At 40.9% G+C, this 17,843-nt stretch overlaps 1 protein-coding gene across 2 annotated transcripts in view; it reads right to left on the bottom strand.

Annotated features, from left to right (window-relative positions):
• DNAJC13 (DnaJ heat shock protein family (Hsp40) member C13) overlaps positions 1-17,843 on the bottom strand; it is a 91,247-nt gene that overhangs the window by 18,865 nt on the left and 54,539 nt on the right. For both annotated transcript variants that reach the window (XM_061587930.1, XM_061587929.1), the window contains 14 exons: positions 17,733-17,837; positions 16,087-16,289; positions 15,586-15,670; positions 15,252-15,406; positions 14,852-14,897; positions 13,525-13,679; positions 13,094-13,295; positions 11,687-11,802; positions 10,437-10,515; positions 8,924-9,059; positions 7,573-7,757; positions 6,917-6,991; positions 5,056-5,175; positions 4,413-4,592 (listed from right to left, as the gene is read on the bottom strand). In XM_061587930.1, the coding sequence (XP_061443914.1) occupies positions 4,413-4,592; positions 5,056-5,175; positions 6,917-6,991; positions 7,573-7,757; positions 8,924-9,059; positions 10,437-10,515; positions 11,687-11,802; positions 13,094-13,295; positions 13,525-13,679; positions 14,852-14,897; positions 15,252-15,406; positions 15,586-15,670; positions 16,087-16,289; positions 17,733-17,837 (1,842 nt within the window). The remainder of the gene's footprint in view (positions 1-4,412; positions 4,593-5,055; positions 5,176-6,916; positions 6,992-7,572; positions 7,758-8,923; positions 9,060-10,436; positions 10,516-11,686; positions 11,803-13,093; positions 13,296-13,524; positions 13,680-14,851; positions 14,898-15,251; positions 15,407-15,585; positions 15,671-16,086; positions 16,290-17,732; positions 17,838-17,843) is intronic.

Raw genomic sequence — 17,843 nt, forward strand, 5'->3', positions numbered from 1 at the left:
AGTATGGTATCGTCTGCATATCTTAAATGATTGATATTTCTCCCTCCAATTTTCACACCTCCTTCTTCTTGGTCCAATCCTGCTTTCTGTATGATATGTTCTGCGTATAGATTAAATAAATAGGGTGATAAAATACACCCGTCTCACACCCTTTCCGATGGGGAACCAATCGGTTTCTGCATATTCTGTCCTTACAGTAGCCTCTTGTCCAGAGTATAGATTGTGCATCAGGACAATCAGATGCTGTGGCACCCCCATTTCTTTTAAAGCATTCCATAGTTTTTCATGATCTACACAGTCAAAGGCTTTGCTGTAGTCTATAAAGCACAGGATAATTTTCTTCTGAAATTCCTTGCTCCGTTCCATTATCCAATGTATGTTTGCGAGATGATCTCTGGTGCCTTTTCCCTTTCTAAATCCAGCTTGGACGTCTGGCATTTCTCGCTCCATATATGGCAAGAGCCTTTGTTGTAGAATCTTGAGCATTACTTTACTTGCATGGGATATTAAGGCAATAGTTCGATAATTACTGCATTCCCTGGGATCCCCTTTCTTTGGAATTGGGATATATATTGAACGCTTCCAGTCTGTGGGCCATTGTTTAGTTCTCCATATTTCTTGACAGATTTTTGTCAAAATTTGGACAGATTCAGTCTCAGTAGCTTGTAGCAGCTCTATTGGTATGCCACCTGTTCCTGGTGATTTGTTTCTTCCAAGTATTTCAAGAGCAGCTTTCACCTCACATTCTAAAACTTCTGGTTCTTCATCGTACGGTTCCTCCATGAATGAATCTGTCATCCTTGCATCTCTTTTATAGAGTTCTTCAGTGTACTGCTTCCATCTTCCTTTTATTTCATGTCGGTCAGTCAGTATGTTCCCTTGTTGATTATTCAACATCCCTACTCCTGATTTAAATTTGTCTTTCATTTCTCTAATCTTTTGGAATAGGGCTCTCGTTCTTCCCTTTTTGTTGTCCTCTTCTATTTCTATACAATAACTATTGTAATAGTTCTCTTTGTCCCTATGTACTAGTCGCTGTATTGTTGCATTTAGGGTTCTGACCGTGTTTCTATCTCCTCTTGGTTTTGCTTTCCTTCTCTCCTTAACCATTTTAAGAGTTTCTTCAGTCATCCATTGAGGTCTTTCTTTTTAACTAGAGGTATTGACTTTTTGCATTCTTCCCTGATCATGTCTCTGACTTCACTCCATAGTTCTTCTAGCTGAAAGCCTCAAACCTGTTCCTTATTTGATCTTTATATTCTTCTGGGATGTTATTTAAATTGTGTTTTGGCATTATGATTGTTTTGCTCTTCTTTAGCTTTACTCTGATTTTTGATACGACCAGTTCATGATCTGTACCACAGTCTGCTCCTGGTCTTGTTTTTGCAGAAAATATGGAACTTCATCTTCTGCTACCAATTATATAATCAATTTGATTCCTATATTGACCATTTGGTGAAGTTCACGTGTACAGTCATCTTTTCGGTTGCTCAAAAAATGTGTTTGCAAGAAACAAATAATTGGCTTTACAGAATTCATTAAGTCTTTCTCCTGCTTCATTTCTGTCTCCTAAGCCCCATTTCCCCACAATTCCTAGTTCTTCTCTTTTCCCTACTTTTGCATTCCAGTACCTGATGCAGTTTAAAAGTTAAAAAATGCATGTCTGGCTTTTAATTAATTTAAGAAATTTTGCATTGAACTCAATGAAAATGTCAGGCATGCTCAGTAAGAACCAACTGTGTGTTCTAAAAGCCAGACTCACAGCTGATGCGCTTGCCTAATCAGGGGGCCACACCCACACCTGACTTTGATTTCACTTGAGACAGTCATGGCTTCCCTCAAAGAATCCTGGGAAATGTAGTTTGTGAAGGATGCTGACAGGAGACTCCTATTCCCGACAGAGCTCCAGTGGCCAGAGTGGTTTAACAGTCAGCTGTTCTGATTAAAGCTCTGTGAGTGGAACAGGGCATCTCCTAACAAGTCTCAGCACCCTTCACTAACTACACTTCCCAGGATTCTGTGGGAGAAGCCATTACTATCTTAAGTGAAATAAAAGCCTGGTGTGGATGTGGCCAGGGACAGCTTTGGTTTAAATTTGGGTGGGAGGCTACATGTGCCTGCTGTAGAATAAAAAGGTAGGGGAAACCCTGAAAAAGAATGATAGTGTTCACAATGTTTTCCTTTTGGAAAGGAAAGGGGCTTCCCCTCTGCCCAGTGCCCACCCATCCAATCTCCTCCCCTCCCGGTCCCCTTTCTGCCCTCCTCCCCCCTGCCCCTTCCCCAGGTCAGTTTCACCTATCCTAAGCATGATTGCACAGGAGTAAATCCCAGTGAATTCAAAAAGCATGCAGATGATCGAACCTGCCTTTCCCCCTCCTCTCTCTTCCCTCCTCCTTCCTTCATCCCTCCTTTCCCCTCCCTTCTGCCCTCCCCCTCCTCCCCTCCCCCGCATGGTCAGTTTCACCTATCCTAGGACTACGACCTGGGAGACCAGGATTCAAATCCCCACATAGCCATGAAGCTCACTGGGTGACCTTGGGCCTGACACTGCCTCTCAGCCTCAGAGGAAGGCAATGGTAAATCACCTCTCAATACTGCTTACCATGAAAACCCTATCCATACGGTCGAGACAGTTCATTTCATTTTCAAGCATGATTACATGGGAGTAAATCCCACTGAAAATAAGCATGCAAATGATCAGACTTGCCTTTCCCCTCCTTACCTGAGATCTCCTCTCCTCTCCTGCCCACTCCATGCTTCCCTCCCCATGGTCAGTTTTACCTATCCTAATCATGATTGCACGGGAGTAAATCCCACTGAACTCAATAAACATGCAAATGATCAAACCTGCCCTCCTTCCCCTCCTGCCTGCTCCCCTCCTCCAGCTCCCCTCCCCATCACCTATGGTAACTTTCACCTATCCTAAGCATGTTTGAAGGGGAGTAAATCCCATTGAACTCAATAAGCATGCAAATAATCAATCCATTTTCAGCAAACTTGGACAGGATCCCATTTCTTACCTCCCGGATTAAAAAGCAGAGAAATTCAACAATAGGCAAAAAACCTTGCAGTTTAAGAACATACCTACAGCCAACAGATATTTCTATCAAACTTTAAAAAGCAGGGAAACTGGGCAGTAACATGTGCCTCTGAGTATATGGTGAGTGGTGGCAACACCTGCAATCAGCCCAAAGAACATAAACATGTGCTGTGCTGATCTTGTTTTAGCAGGGAGGAAGCAACAAAATGAAAAACAATTGATACAGTTCAGATAGTCACTTTAAATATGTTTGATTTACTTTGCAATTTTAGTGAAGTTTCCTATAGTAAATCATTCTCCTTTACTTCTGTTTCTGTGAATATGTGAAGTACAGCAACACTTTGCAACACTAAAAAAAGCTCCAAAAACAATTGTGGAATAATGGCACTAACTATTCTGCAGAATAGTTTCCAATGGACATGAGGAGTGTCTCAGTTTACACAAGATAAAACAGTGGGAGGTGAAATATATTCTAGAAAAATTTGAGGTGTGCTCTATGTTTTTAATTGACCATGCCCACCTTTCCTTAAGTGGAGTAGTTTAAGCGTAGCAGCCTGAACACATGCATCTTGGGCAGACCAAGTTTGTTTTTTCCAACAGCTAGAGTCATTGCTTAAGTAGCAACATATTGTAATCAGTCTGATTTTACATCTAACTGCAGTTTCAGATTCAACTGTTAATGCACCCAAAATAGAAATAGAACATAACCTCCAGTTTGAAACACAAAAAGCTATCTTCACCATCATATGAAATTGACCAATAACAAGGCTTTGAAATTAATAAAAATAAATTTAACACAGATTTCCAGAATGAATAATGAGAGAAATATAATTTTCTAGGTTAGATTCTCTGTAGAAGCAATAGTAACATAGAAAAGAATTAAAGTAAGAACAACATCAACAAGCATACAGAAATGTAATTTTCCATCTCTGGAAATGGCAGGTGTTGTCACAACTCAGAGCAGAGCTTGGAAACATTACTTTTTTGAACTACAGCTCCCATCAGCCCCAGCCAGCATGGCCACTGGATTGGGCTGATGGGAGTTGTAGTTCAAAAAAGTAACTTTTCCAAGCTCTGGCTCAGAGGCACATGTTACCAAATTCCTCCAAGGTGCAGGAAGTGGACTGGACTGTGAAAGACCAACCCAAATTGGGTTTGCATTTTGACAAACGTGTAGGGCAGTACAATATCTCAGAGAGGAGGTCAGGTCTCCTGCTCCCCTGGTGCATTCACTATAGCTGCCCAATTTCCCTGCTTTTTAAAGTTTGATAGAAATATCTGTGGGCTATAGGTACGTTCTTAAACCACAAGGTTCTTTGCCAATTAGTAAATATTTTAAAATTATAGTTTATTAACAGTTCCTAATGATTACCTGCTGATTGGAATCTTCACTCTTCTGAATACCACTCTCTTCCAGTGTATAATCATAATTGAAGAGATAGCTTAGCAGATACCACAGAACTCCAGCTTGAAACAGATGGGTCTGCAGCCAGTAGTCCACAGCAAATGAGCTGACACATTCTACTCCCACAGAAGCCACACGGGGAATGCTCTAAGTAGGAACAAAACATTTGTTTTGGATGAGAAATGCTGAACCCCACTAGAGGGACTGATGTAAACACAGAATGCAATTGTGCAGGGGTTCCTTAACTGTGGTCTGTGAGCTTCATTCAGGTGGTCCACAATAGTGGCATTTTTTCATGATCCCTCCCCCCCCCATAATATAGTGGTTCAATAATGTCATGTTATAATGTAATAGGTTGAACAGAGGGATCTGAGACATGGAGCTGTGTACATTCCACAGGTCACAGCGCAAACAAAGTAAGTCTTCTACATGTTTGAACTGGGCTCTGACAGCTTTCAAAGGAAGTTCTACAGATTTCAAAGGAAGTGATAGAGCCAAATCTATTGCACTTATTTAATGGACATTCTTGAGGCTGTACTCTTTTTCTCAGTAGACACTGAAATATGAGGCTAGGAAAAAAGCGTAACGTAGCAGCCATACAAGAGCTTACCTTGCCATGATACAGCACTCTACAGAGATCTTTGATAATATTTGGCATTTCAGTAATCTTCTCTCTGCAGTCTTCAAACTGGGCTGCCACACTGTAACATTTACATATATGCTCACACACCTATTAACAGAAAAACATGAAGTCATATGGAGTTATGACTGTGTACAATATGCATTACTTGGAGGGAACAAATCCACATGCTTCAGAAATTAAAAAGGAATGACAAAGCTTCCTGAATGCCAGATACAGCCCTGTAATTTGTTAAGTGTCTATTCCTTGCAGTCTTGTAAAGCATTATTATTATTTATGAAGTGTAAAATGTTGTGCCAGGGAAGGGCCATAACTCAATGCTAGAGCACACTTTTTTAATGTAAAAATTCCCAGGTTCTTTGATCTCTGGCGTCTTCACAGAAATGAGATTTTTGCCTGAAACCCTAGAGATGTTTTGCCAGTCTGTGGCCTAGTTCACCCATTAAAACATAGTTAAAAAAAACAGTACTTTAATGCGTATAAGGAGCCAGCTGGTGCACACCACTGAAACAGCACTCCTCCACTGTTGCCTCTACATCACCAAAAAACAAGCCAAGGTCTGGCTTGCCATGTCATCTAAACCTGGGCTTGTTCTTGTCTCACTAGTCATGGTTTCTTTGGAGAAAAACAAGCCACAAACCCAGGTTTAGATGACATAAGCAAGTTAATTTTTTCTGGCAGACCAGCAACAGGGGAGCAGCACCCATAATTTCAGCTGCATGCACCAGCATGCTACTCATTCAAATTAAACCATAGTTTATTTTAATACAACGGTTATAGTTTTATTATGGTTTTAATACAATGTGCAAACCAGGTCAGTGAAGAAAATACTGATGGACCAGTGATCTGACTCCGTATAAGGCAGTTTTGTATGTTTCTATGAATCTAGTTGTGATGTCCTTATATGTTAAAAACTATAAATATGGTAAGTGCTGGTTTATATAGGGATATGTGGTAAGTGAATTGAGTAAGGGGGGGAGTACATGGGCTAGAATGCGGGAGAATGTTGGATGATTATTGGCTGAGGGTTTGAATGGCTGAAGGTATAAATGAGAGGATGACAGTTGAGTTGGAGAGGTTGGTTGGAGGAAGTTGAGAGGAGAGTGATTGGAAAGGAGTTGGAGGCAGTTGGGATTGATCTGACAGAGTTCTGAGGGAGGTTTGGCTTCTATTAGGCTGATATTTGGACAGAATATATATAACTGGAAATGTAAGAGTTACATTATATGAAACCATACGCTTGTTAAACATTCCTAAAGTAATCTTGTTATTTCCTAGTGTTATCAAATAAATACTTTTATTGGTTTACCAAAAGCCTGATCCTTGGCTGGGAATATACAGACCAGAAGGGAGGGCAGGGTAATTACCAAGGCTGAAGGGAAACTGTATCTAATGGTGGCAGCGGTGAAGGAAGAAAGTGTGACATTGTCAAGTATCCAGAGCAACCCAGGGCTGTATGCTTTATAGACAAAGATACAGGGGGGGTTGTGGACAGCAAGGGCACCCAGACACAAAGTAACAAGCCATAGGGAGACTAAGGCGAAGTCTCTAGCAGTATTGTTTACAGGGAGTGGCTGGTGGTGCTGCATAGCAGTGGGATCTTGAGAGATCTGTGCTAGAGCGGAGTGAGAAAAAATAAAAATGACGATACTGACTGGTGGTGTCCTGAGGTGGTGCCTAGTGAAAGGCGGTAGCCACAAGCAGGTGGGAGCCTGACAGGTGGAGCCAAAGGTGGGAACATCATACTAATCTCCTAATACCAGTTTACATTTTAGTTCAAATTCTCACACACATGCTAAATCCTCCATTACAGGATTCCTTTAACACTCACCTGAACTGACATATCGTCTGGTTTACTAGAGCGTGTCAGCACAGCAACACAGCGATTAAAAGCCTCCTGCAAAACCTGTGGGAACAGACAGACATTTCCCTGTGAAAAGTGCCAGCAGCAAAGCTGTCAAAACTTGTGAAGGCTGATATCATACAGCAAAGATTTCACTACAATTTTTTGAAACCATTTTAAAGCCATAATGTAAAATTTAATACTTCAAATGCCTACTTGGTAGATAAATAACAGTTCAAGTATTCCAAGCCATACCAATGATATTAGAGTAATATTAGCAACATTTCTCAAAAGCACAATCATTGTTTCTTTTGCTTGGCATAGGTTAGAAGCTAAATTTACAGTTGAAAACTCATTCATGTTTGGTTTTTTCAACAAGCTACCTGCTTATTCAAGGCAAATTAAGTTCAATACATGAAATATTTGGTATTGGTTATGCAGTTTTACAGAACAATCAGCAACAGCAGTTCTGAGATATCCTCACAGCTAACATGTTGGAGGAAAAGTGTACTTTCCAGAGAATGTCCAGCCAAAAAGGGTTAAGAATCATCTTGCAAACAAAAGCTTAATAGAACAGATGCAAAGTATACAACTCTCTTTGTAAAGCACAATCCAACACCTCCACAGGAGGGTTCCAAGCCTACCTCTATTCCATTCTCTCTTCTTAGTTCTTCTGCGTTAAGTGCTGAGCAGTTGACAGTGTGGAAAGCTAGCTCAGTAGCAGCGGGCAACAGAGGAGATTCTTTGGAGAACAAAAGGTCATCTGACGTTTCCATTGTGATTGTCTTAATCAACATAGGATAGCCGGCATATTTATAGGGCTTCAAATCTTGAAAAGAAAAGGAAGCCATCAGAAAAGGTTGTCGCTAGAAGGCAATGGTTGCTCAGACAAGCATTATCTAGAAAGCTTCTTGCAATATATGAAAAGATCTGCATGGGCACAACGGTATGCCTTCACTTCATAAGAACATAAGAAGAGCCTGCTGGATTAGGCCAGTGGCCATCTTGTCCAGCATCCTGTACTCCTAGTGGCCAACCAGATGCCCATGGGAAGTCTGCAAGGAGTAACTGAATGGAAGAGCACTCTCCCCTTCTGTGGTTTCCAGCAACTGTTATTCAGAAGCATATTCCCTCTGACTATGGAGGCAGTGCATACCAATCATGACCAGTAACCACTGATAGCTTTATCTTCCTCCTCACCCACCCCATCCTAATACGAGCTCTAAGAGGTGGAACTGAAGTATCCAAGTTTCTGGGAGCTTCTCAGGTGGTACATTGAGTGATCTGAGCAGATTTTGGAAAAGGGGATCTCAAAACTCTTGTTTCAGATGTAGAGTTGCTGCTTTAGAACAAATCCTGAGTTCTCTACCAACAAAAGCCGCCCCCTTAATTATAGTGGAGGCGTTTGACTAGAAGACATTCTGAAACTACAGAATCGTTCAGATGTTCTGAAGCTACAGAATCTTGTGGGGTGGTGGTGCAGTTGCATGTTCATCTATCAATAGTTTATTAACTAAGGAACATTTTAAATTTGAGATATCCATTCAAAAGCATGCAATAGGTTTAATGCTCTTGCTGCATCAAAGTGAGTCCACCATGGAATACAAGATGTCGCTTCATCAGTTGTCTGCAATTGTACTTACAATGCTGCTTCTGGCAATGCCTCAATCCTAGCCTTTGGTACTATCAATTAATAGAAAAAGTCTATTCATTCAATAAACTGCTCATTCCTGACTTAACTGTAGCCCCCAGGAGATCAGGAGGCCCACCACTTCAGAAATCCACTCTCTAATTCACAGAGATCTGCAAACAAGAATAAGGTGATACACCCGAGGAGATGGGGCTAGCAATGTGCCCCTACTGTTCATCACATGATTTATATCATGTGTAACTGGTGAACTCCCAAATAGGCCCAAAGTTAATTTTCAATATGACCTAGCTTTCATTTGTAAAATCTAAATTGCATTTATGTGTTCAGATGCTAAGTATAAATACCGTCTCTGTGTCTGTTGAAAAGGATGCTTTGAGCCTTCAGAATTAAAATTATATTCTCAGGATCTGGGCCATCCACCACTTTGGCTGACTTTGTGCACAGAAACTCATACGCTTTATTCACTTTTTCAAACATATCCTGCAGATACAATGCATACAAGGAAGCATGTATAAATCTGACCTCAAAATAAATTTGCTGATGTTGCAAAAGAAACAGCCAAGTTTTTGAGAATGGCTCTCTTCTACTACATAGTCTTCAAAGACACTGTTCTATTTTTGAGATTACTTTAATATGTTTCTGACTTTTATACCATATTCTTCTATGAAAAGTCACACACACAGACACCAGGAAAACAGCGAACATGAAACTTATGCACAACCTATCTAGAACAATCACGTGTACAACATCATTCCAATATTTGGCCAAAGATTTAGTTAAGTCAGGGAAAGGGTCCACAGCCAGATTTCATTTTGCCCTCTGGGTCCCCTCCCAACCATAAACTGTAGAGTGAGAAAGGAAAGGGGCTTTGAAGTTGTGCAAAGTGTGTAATTGCAGCTTTTTCCTCCACAAGATCTGCTGCAAAAAGATCAAAGCAGAAGGAGAAATTCTCAGACTTATGCTCCTTGCAAATGTGCTAAAAGTAGTCCATGCAATTTTCAGGATGCAACTGCAATTTGAAGTTTGAGGCATTGCAATGGCTTTAATGCGTGGCTTACAGTTCAGCTATGCATTGACCTTTGCATTCTTCTGCTGGATTACAGAGCTTTGCCATTTGCACACAGAGAACAAATAGAAGGGCACTGGGAGAGCTTTTGTTTTCTTTTTAAAAAAGGAAACGGAACATGAAAATTGAATGGAGTTACTAAGGGTAGAGACACTTACTGTTCTGCCAGTTCCAGTGCATCTCCACCTCTCTTTTCTGAAAACGGAGGCACACTACGCTAGTCAAACCTCACCCCTTTTTACTGTAAAACCTGGTGGGATCAGCTCAAGTGCATTTTTAAAAAAAATTCAAACAGATTTCGTAAATCATTGACGGATCAGCCTACTGCTCCTCCAGGTGTGGCCAATGGAAACTCTTTGCTGTAGGTGATTAGTGTGCTCACAGCTTGGAATGAAATATATGTCTGTTTCCATGGGAAACAGGTGGGGTGTGTGTGTATGTGTGCGTGCATGAGAGTTTGTGTAGGGGTCTGGCCCCACCCACTACTGGAATGCACTCCCCAACAAGGTAACATGGCCCACAGGTCCAGAAAGTTTCCTTCTTCCTGATGCAAAGTTCCTAAACTTGTATTTTACAAAACAGTTGCACTTCTATTATGTTCTTGTGCAAATGGGCTGTCCTGATGACATAAAACTAGTGACTTGGCACATGCAAACAAATGAACACTTGGATCTGCTCCCTCCATTAAAGTAAATGGGGTAGCTCCATGTATACACTAAAGATCATATTTTCAGTCTTTAGATCAGAATACATCCAACAGGCATAATACATATTTAATATATAGCACTTACCCGACCTTCTGGATTCTTGTCAGGGTGGAATTTCTGGGCCAGTCTGAAATAAGCTTTTCTGATTTTGCTCTCATCATGCCTGGCAGATACAGAAAAAAAATTGCTTATCTAGGATTTAATATTATGTCTTTCAGACATAATCCCGCCAACAAAAACAGCCAGATTGGCGGGTACTAGAGAGAGGGCATTCTCAGTGGCGGCCCCCACTCTTTGGAACTCCCTCCCACAAGATCTCCGGCACGCCTCTTCCCTAAATGTGTTTCGGAAAGCCTTAAAGACCTGGCTCTTTCAGCAGGCCTTCGGGGTATCCGGGGAGGGTTAATTGTTATAACTGTAATGCCTCCTGCCCAGTTTTAATATTGTTGCTGCAGATGTATTGTTTTTATATTGTATTATTATATTTTATCAATTGTATTCTAACAAATTTGTAAGTCGCCTAGAGTGGCCATCGGCCAGATAGGCGACGAAGAAATTAAATTTATTATTTATTATTTATTATTATCAATCAGGGAAAAACGTAACATATATTTAAAGCTAAACTCTGGCAAACAGTTTATTTGAACTGCAGATTTTAGACCAATCTTCCAAGCATTTTTTATCAGTTAAGTGAATCGTGCAGACATCATGGGTCTAGGATCAGGTCTAGGTCAGCCTGTCTCTCATTTATTGCTGAGTACAGGTGACAGTACTAATGGCACAATTCCAATAGGATACAGAGGTCATATCCAACACGTACTTCTAGGTCACACTAGACCAACCTTTCCCAACTAGTGGGCCACCAGATGTTGTTGGACCACAATTCCCATCTTTCCTGACCATTGGCAATGCTGGCTGAGGCTGATGGGAGTTGTGGTCCAATAACATCTGGTAGCCCACTAGTTGGGAAAGGCTGCACTAGACCCTTGCCTTTTCTGCCTTACAGCAGGACCAGTGTGAACTATATACGTTTGATTATGCCAATCCAGAGTTTTGAAAACCAGATATTCTCCATGACCCCCTCACACTGTTATGTGGGCACCTGCACTCTAGTTAAGTGATATAAAGACAAATCAATAGGTCAGGATGATCCAAAACAGATGTCATCCAATGCTGAATCACATACTATTGCTAACATACAAAATAGCTGTGCTATGACAGCTATTCTTCCAGCTCTGATTAACTTCTAGACGTCAACTTAGGTTAAACGATGCAACATAAATAAGATTTCTTTATTTTAAAATGTCAGTTGAAATGAAGAACATATCACTTACTGTCCTTGTCCCTTTGGAAGATGGAGGACTTCATAGGCATCATCTATTGACATTGTAGGTGCCTTCTTCTCCACCTCCTTCTTCCAAGCATCCAGGGTATCTTTTAAGAGTTTAACCTAAGTGAGAAAGCACATGCATAGAACATTGCTAATGAGTATATTTAAAGTAATTTTTGGCTCTTCGAGGTTTGGGGAGGGGGCAGGATTATTGCTATTACTCACATCTAGATCCTCTCTATTAGAAAACCTGCAAACAAGTTATATTTCCTATTTTGAGCAAATTTGAAGAAACACCATTAAGAAGTTGAAACTTGATTTGTTTTGAAATTGCATAACTTAAATCAGGGAGTAAGGTGAGTAAGAGGTGACAAGGTTTTTGTTGTTATATGCCTTCAAGTTGATTACGACTTATGGCAACCTTATGAATCAGCAACCTCCAAGAGCATCTGTTATAAACCACTCTGTTCAGATCTTCTAAGTTCAAGTCTGTGGCTTCCTTTATGGAATCAATCCATCTCTTCTTTGGTCTTCCTCTTTTTCTACTCTCTTCTGTTTTTCCCAGCATTATTGTCTTTTCTAGTGAATCATGTCTTCTCATGATGTGCCCAAAGTGTGATAACCTCAATTTCATCATTGTGGCTTCTAGGGACAGTTCTGGTTTAATTTGTTCAAACACCCAATTATTTGTCTTTTTCGCAGTCCATAGTATGCGCAAAGCTCTCCTCCAACATCACATTTCAAATGAGTTGATTTTTCTCTTATCTGCTTTTTTAACTGTCCAACTTTCACATCCATACATAGAGATTGGGAATATCATTGTCTGAATGATCCTGACTTTAGCGTTTAGTGATAAAGTGGAGAGAGGAAAGTTTTTCTCCCTCTCATAACATTAGAACTTGTGGACATCCAATGAAGCGGAATGTTGGAAGATTCAGGACAGACAAAAGAAGGTACCTCCCTCATGCAGCACATAGTTCAACTATGGAATTTGTTCCCACAGGAGGTAGTGATGGCCACCAACTTGGATGGCTTTAAAAGAGGATTAGACAAATTCATGGAGAGTAAGGCTATCAATGGCTACTAGCCATAATGGCTATGCTCTGCCTCCACAGTTCCAAATACCAGTTGCTCAAAAGCACAAGAGGGGAGAGTGCTCTTGTACTCACGTCCTGCTTGCAGGTTTCCCACAGGAATCTGGTTGGCCACTGTGAGAACAGGATGCTGGACTAGACTGGCCATTGGCCTGATCCAGCAGAGTCTTTTTGTTCTTATGACTGTTAAGATCACACCACACTAAGTGCGCCAGTCAAGTAATCATGCCCCTCACAGTTGTTGACATTTTCACTTTTATTTCTCAATTCTGCCTTGCTAATAATTGGGGAAGAGTACAAGAGTAAGTCTGACTTACAGGTTCTTTAATTGGCCAATCAGGAAACCGAAGCTTATCGCAAAGATGCCTGAGGTAATAAATGTTACAAAATAGTTCATTCTCCAGTTGAGGATAGTTGATAACTGGTATGGGGCAGTACTGGTAAAGCGCTCTTGTATTACTTTGCAGACGAGGAGTGAAGTCAGCAAGATGAGCAGCTATCTTCTCTATCATAAGGCGCCTGTGAATTGCAAAAGATGTTTTGAAGCAAACAAGTACTAAAGTTGTTCCAGACACTGATTCTGTCACTAAATTATTAAACTTTGTTACCTGCAGCAAGCCACAAAGATATCAGATAAATATAATTACAGCCAGCAAACTGCAACAGGAAATTAATGCCTGTTTATTTATAAATAAATAAATAAACAGTAAAAATCACTTGTTTTGCAGGACATGTATAAATTAGTTACCTCATTTCATTACTCCAAATAGCTTCTGGAGTGTCAAATTCACCCAGAAAAATTTCAGAAAATCTTTCTGGTTCATAGTTTTCCAAGTAACACACCATAGCTTCTGGCAGGATGTGCCCAAGAATACTTCTCTGAAGTATATCTTGTCCTTTTGTCTAAAAAAAGAAAGAAGAAAGATCTAAACAAACATGCTTATGTATGTATTTATGTGTAGCTTGTCAGAAAACTGGGATACTAACTTTTGCAAGCCACTACAGCAACACAATCCTGTGCATCAGGAGTGAGAAGCCTCAGGTCTGGGACGGAATGCAACCTTCTCTTCCTCTTTTTCTGGTCCTCTCCATAGGCCACACACACCTCTTCCAAGGCCACAACACTCATTGCCCTGCTCTACAGCCTCCCTGAATGCTTTCTGTCAGACTGCCATGCACCCTTGAACGATGCTAATTTCTCTATTCAGGCACATAAGAGGTGAGGTGTGCGAGTAGAATCCTCTGACCTTTACATGGCTGGAATGCAGCCTACTGTACAAAGCACTTATTGCATCTAGTGCCACCTGCCACTGGTATATGGTCCCCACAAAGTTGTCCACAGGAGAATGCAACCCTCAGACTGAAAAGGTTCCCTGCCCCTGCTATACATGTCAACTCAGGAATAAGTCCCACTGAGGCTCACTTCCAGGGAAGGGAGTACAGGACTGCAGCCTTAATCGCTTGGAGTTACAAATCCTTCTATGAACACAAATTGCTCTCCAGCTGTCCTCTGTTGCCCAAGTACAGTACAACTAGCAATGCATTTTAATGTTTAAAAGTGTCTCCACACTCATACCCAATCAAAGCTTGTTAACACTAACATTTCCAAATGTGTTAAGATTAAAAAAAATGGAAATGGACTGCCTTCAAGTCGATTCTGACTTATGGCGACCCAATGAATAGGGTTTTCATGGTAAGTGGTATTCAGAGGGGGTTTACCATTGCCTTCCCCTGAGGCTGAGGCAGTGACTGGCCCAAGGTCACCCAGTGAGCTTCATGGCTGTGTGGGGATTCGAACCCTGGTCTCCCAGGTTGTAGTCCAGCCCCTTAACCACTACACTATGCTGACTCGCTGTTAAGATTAAACAAAGCTCTAAAACTTTTTTAAAAAATCGTAAAAAACCTTTGTCACCTTGCCATTTAAAAGGAAGCAACACATTTTGGAAAGAGTTGTTTCAGAGAGCAACAAGACCATTAAATGAAAATTCTCACAGCTTAAATGCATACAAGTAATGCTTAATACATACTTGGAATTGGCTCATTTGCAGGAGTGTTACTAGTTAACTGTCACTTACCTCTTCAGACTTGAAAGCTTGTTTTGAATGTGTATACTTCAAAAACCTAGAGGACAGGTTAGATTATTTTCGTTAGATAAATGTTTCTGGCTCAATGGTATGAGCTCTGCATACAGGTTAACGTCGCTATAAAATGTACATTCTCTCTTACATTTCTAAACCTTGGGCATTTGTCAGCAATCTAGTGTTATGTCCTCTATGGACTCTCTTTCCATCCAACTACCCCTCAGTATCACCATTGTACAATGTAGCCTCTTTCCTTTACAGTGGACCCACAGGAAAAAAAGGTTTTAAACCATCTTGTTCCTTTACATACTTCAGAAACAAATGCTGCATCACTGCATTTACACTTAACTGGTGTAGCACACATAGAACAGAGGTGGAACATTCTTGTTTTCACCTTGCAACAGGGAGCACATTGGAACCAGTATACATCATGATGAAAAAGAATACTCCACTGAGGTAAAGACGAGGTAACTGTGGGTTGTCTTGCATAATGTAGAAAAGCAATATAGCAACCTTCTCAACAAGAATGGGGTCAAAAGTCAGCAGCAGCTGCATTGTGAAAAACAAAAACAAAACGGCTTACACTGATATAAAATGTGCATTTCAGATTAAGTTACTGCTCTGTTATCCAATTAAACAAGCAAAGGTTTAGGTTTTTAAAAAACCAGCAAAACATGTTGAAAAGCAAGTAGTCTAGTTCTTTAAGATCAGATGGCAGATGAACTTACCTGAATGATATGAGGAAGGCAAGTGCTGTCTGAAAGGAGCCTCTTCACTCTGGGCAAAGGTCTTATAATGGCATTATCCTGGTCTCTAAAAAGAAAATTGTTTGCCTAATCAGTGATTATAGTACATGATGATCTGCTTTTACTGAAATGTTTTTCAACCAATTTCTTATACAAATGAAAGTTTGTTCTATGGTACACAGAATTCCCAGTGCTTTAAGATTCTCCTTGCTGTTTATATTCTAGATACAACTTTTCTCATGGTTTCAGTTGTTAGATCAGGTCGACCTTACAGATATGGCCCTCTGCACTTCAGATTCTGGCAGCCTCCTCACCATCTTCCCATGAGGAACGAGTTACATTTTTTCAAAGTGACTTTATGAATAGAATTTTATCTGTTCTTGTGTCAGGAATTGGAATAGATTACAAACTAGATAAAGATTTGTTCACCGATCCCACCAGAGGAAATATTGGCTAATGGGACCAGTTTTCTATGTTCCTTACCTACTGGGAAAATAGCTACACATTGTGACCAACATGTTCAGTATAAGTGTAGCAAGATCCGTTTCATTCAGCACAGCCTGTCCAGTGGCAAGTAGGCACCATTTCAGCTGAGGGATAACCTGCAGTGGGCGCCATCCATCCATGCCCTGGGCCCAGCATCGTGTTTTTGAAGTCAATTTTCCTTTGGTCCACAGCTCTTGCATCTATGTTAGAAATGGATTAAGACAGAGAAAACATAATACCATTATGAGCAACAGACTTTTTTTGACAGGGAAAAGTGCTCTATCTTCAGAAGTTGTGTTAAAGAAATCCAAAACTTTTTAGGCACTTTCATTACCAAGACTACCACATACTTTAAATAATCATTTCTAGCATAGGTAGTGGATCTATGAGCTGCTTGATTGGTCCTATTTGGTTTGATCAGAGCCTTCCTTAATCATTTCTAGCATAGGTTAAGGAAGGCTCTGATCAAACCAAATAGGACCAATCAAGCAGCTCACAGATCCACTACCAATGAGCCCCAGATAGAAGATACCTTCAATGCAAATAGCATCAAGTGACTAAACAAACTGAGCCAAAACCAAAGTCACTAGCAAATCTGCAGCAGATAAATTCTCTTTCCCTAACTATAAAATAACAATCAGTCAGGATGAAAGTGAAACACCCATACAGGCCAAGAAGATTTTGATTGGGCACCCCAGCTAGCAAAATTCTGTTGAACTCTCACAGTTCAACTAAAATAGCAAATGCTATTTTAGGCTGCATTAACAGAAGTATAGTTTCCAAATTGTGTGAAGTACTAGTTCCCTCTACTTGGCACTGGTTAGGCCTCATCTTGACTACTGCATCCAGTTCTGGACACTGCACTTTAAGAAGGGTGCAGACAAACTGGAACAGGTTCAGAGGAGGGCAACAAGGATGATCAGGGGACTGGAAACAAAGCCCTATGAGGAGAGACTGAAAGAACTGGGCATGTTTAGCCTGGAGAAGAGAAGACTGAGGGGAGATATGATAGCACTCTTCAACTACTTGAAAGGGTGCCACAGAGGAGGGGCAGGATCTCTTCTCGAACATCCCAGAACATCCCTCGGACACAGAATAATGGGCTCAAGTTGCAGGAAGCCAAATTTTGACTAAATATCAGGAAAAACTTCCCAACTGTTAGAGCAGTACAACAATGGAACCAATTACCTAGGGAGGTGGTGGGTTCTCCAACACTGGAGGCATTCAAGAGGCAGCTGGACAGCCATCTATAGCGTATGCTTCAAGTTGGATTCCTGCAGTGAGGAGGGGGTTGGACTTGATGGCCTTATAGGCCCCTTCCAACTACAATTCTATGAGTTCCTCAGGCCCAAAAGGAGGGATTACAGGAATACAAATGGCGGAATAAGATACATCTATAAGCACTTCCTTTCCTTACAGGGTTACTGGGGCATGCTCTAACACAGTGTTCTGTAAACTGGTGCCCTCCAGATATTTTGGACTACAATTCCTATCATACCTGATAATTGGCCATCTTGGCTGGGGCTGATGATGCTATAGCCCCCCAAATTTGAAGGACACCAGGTTGAGGAAGGCTGCTCTAACACATTGGGCTTTGGTGCTATTACCTTTGACTCAAAAGGTACAACCCCTTGAAAATGTACCTCATTAAAACTGTAAGGACCACTCCTCTCTTTGTCTGCATTGCCAAAATACCACTCTTTTTCACTCTCTCTCTTCATATCAGGTGCTGCTTCAATTACATTGGTCTTAAA

This window comes from Rhineura floridana, chromosome 10 (genome assembly GCF_030035675.1).
Source record: "Rhineura floridana isolate rRhiFlo1 chromosome 10, rRhiFlo1.hap2, whole genome shotgun sequence".
NCBI classification, from domain to species: domain Eukaryota; kingdom Metazoa; phylum Chordata; class Lepidosauria; order Squamata; family Rhineuridae; genus Rhineura; species Rhineura floridana.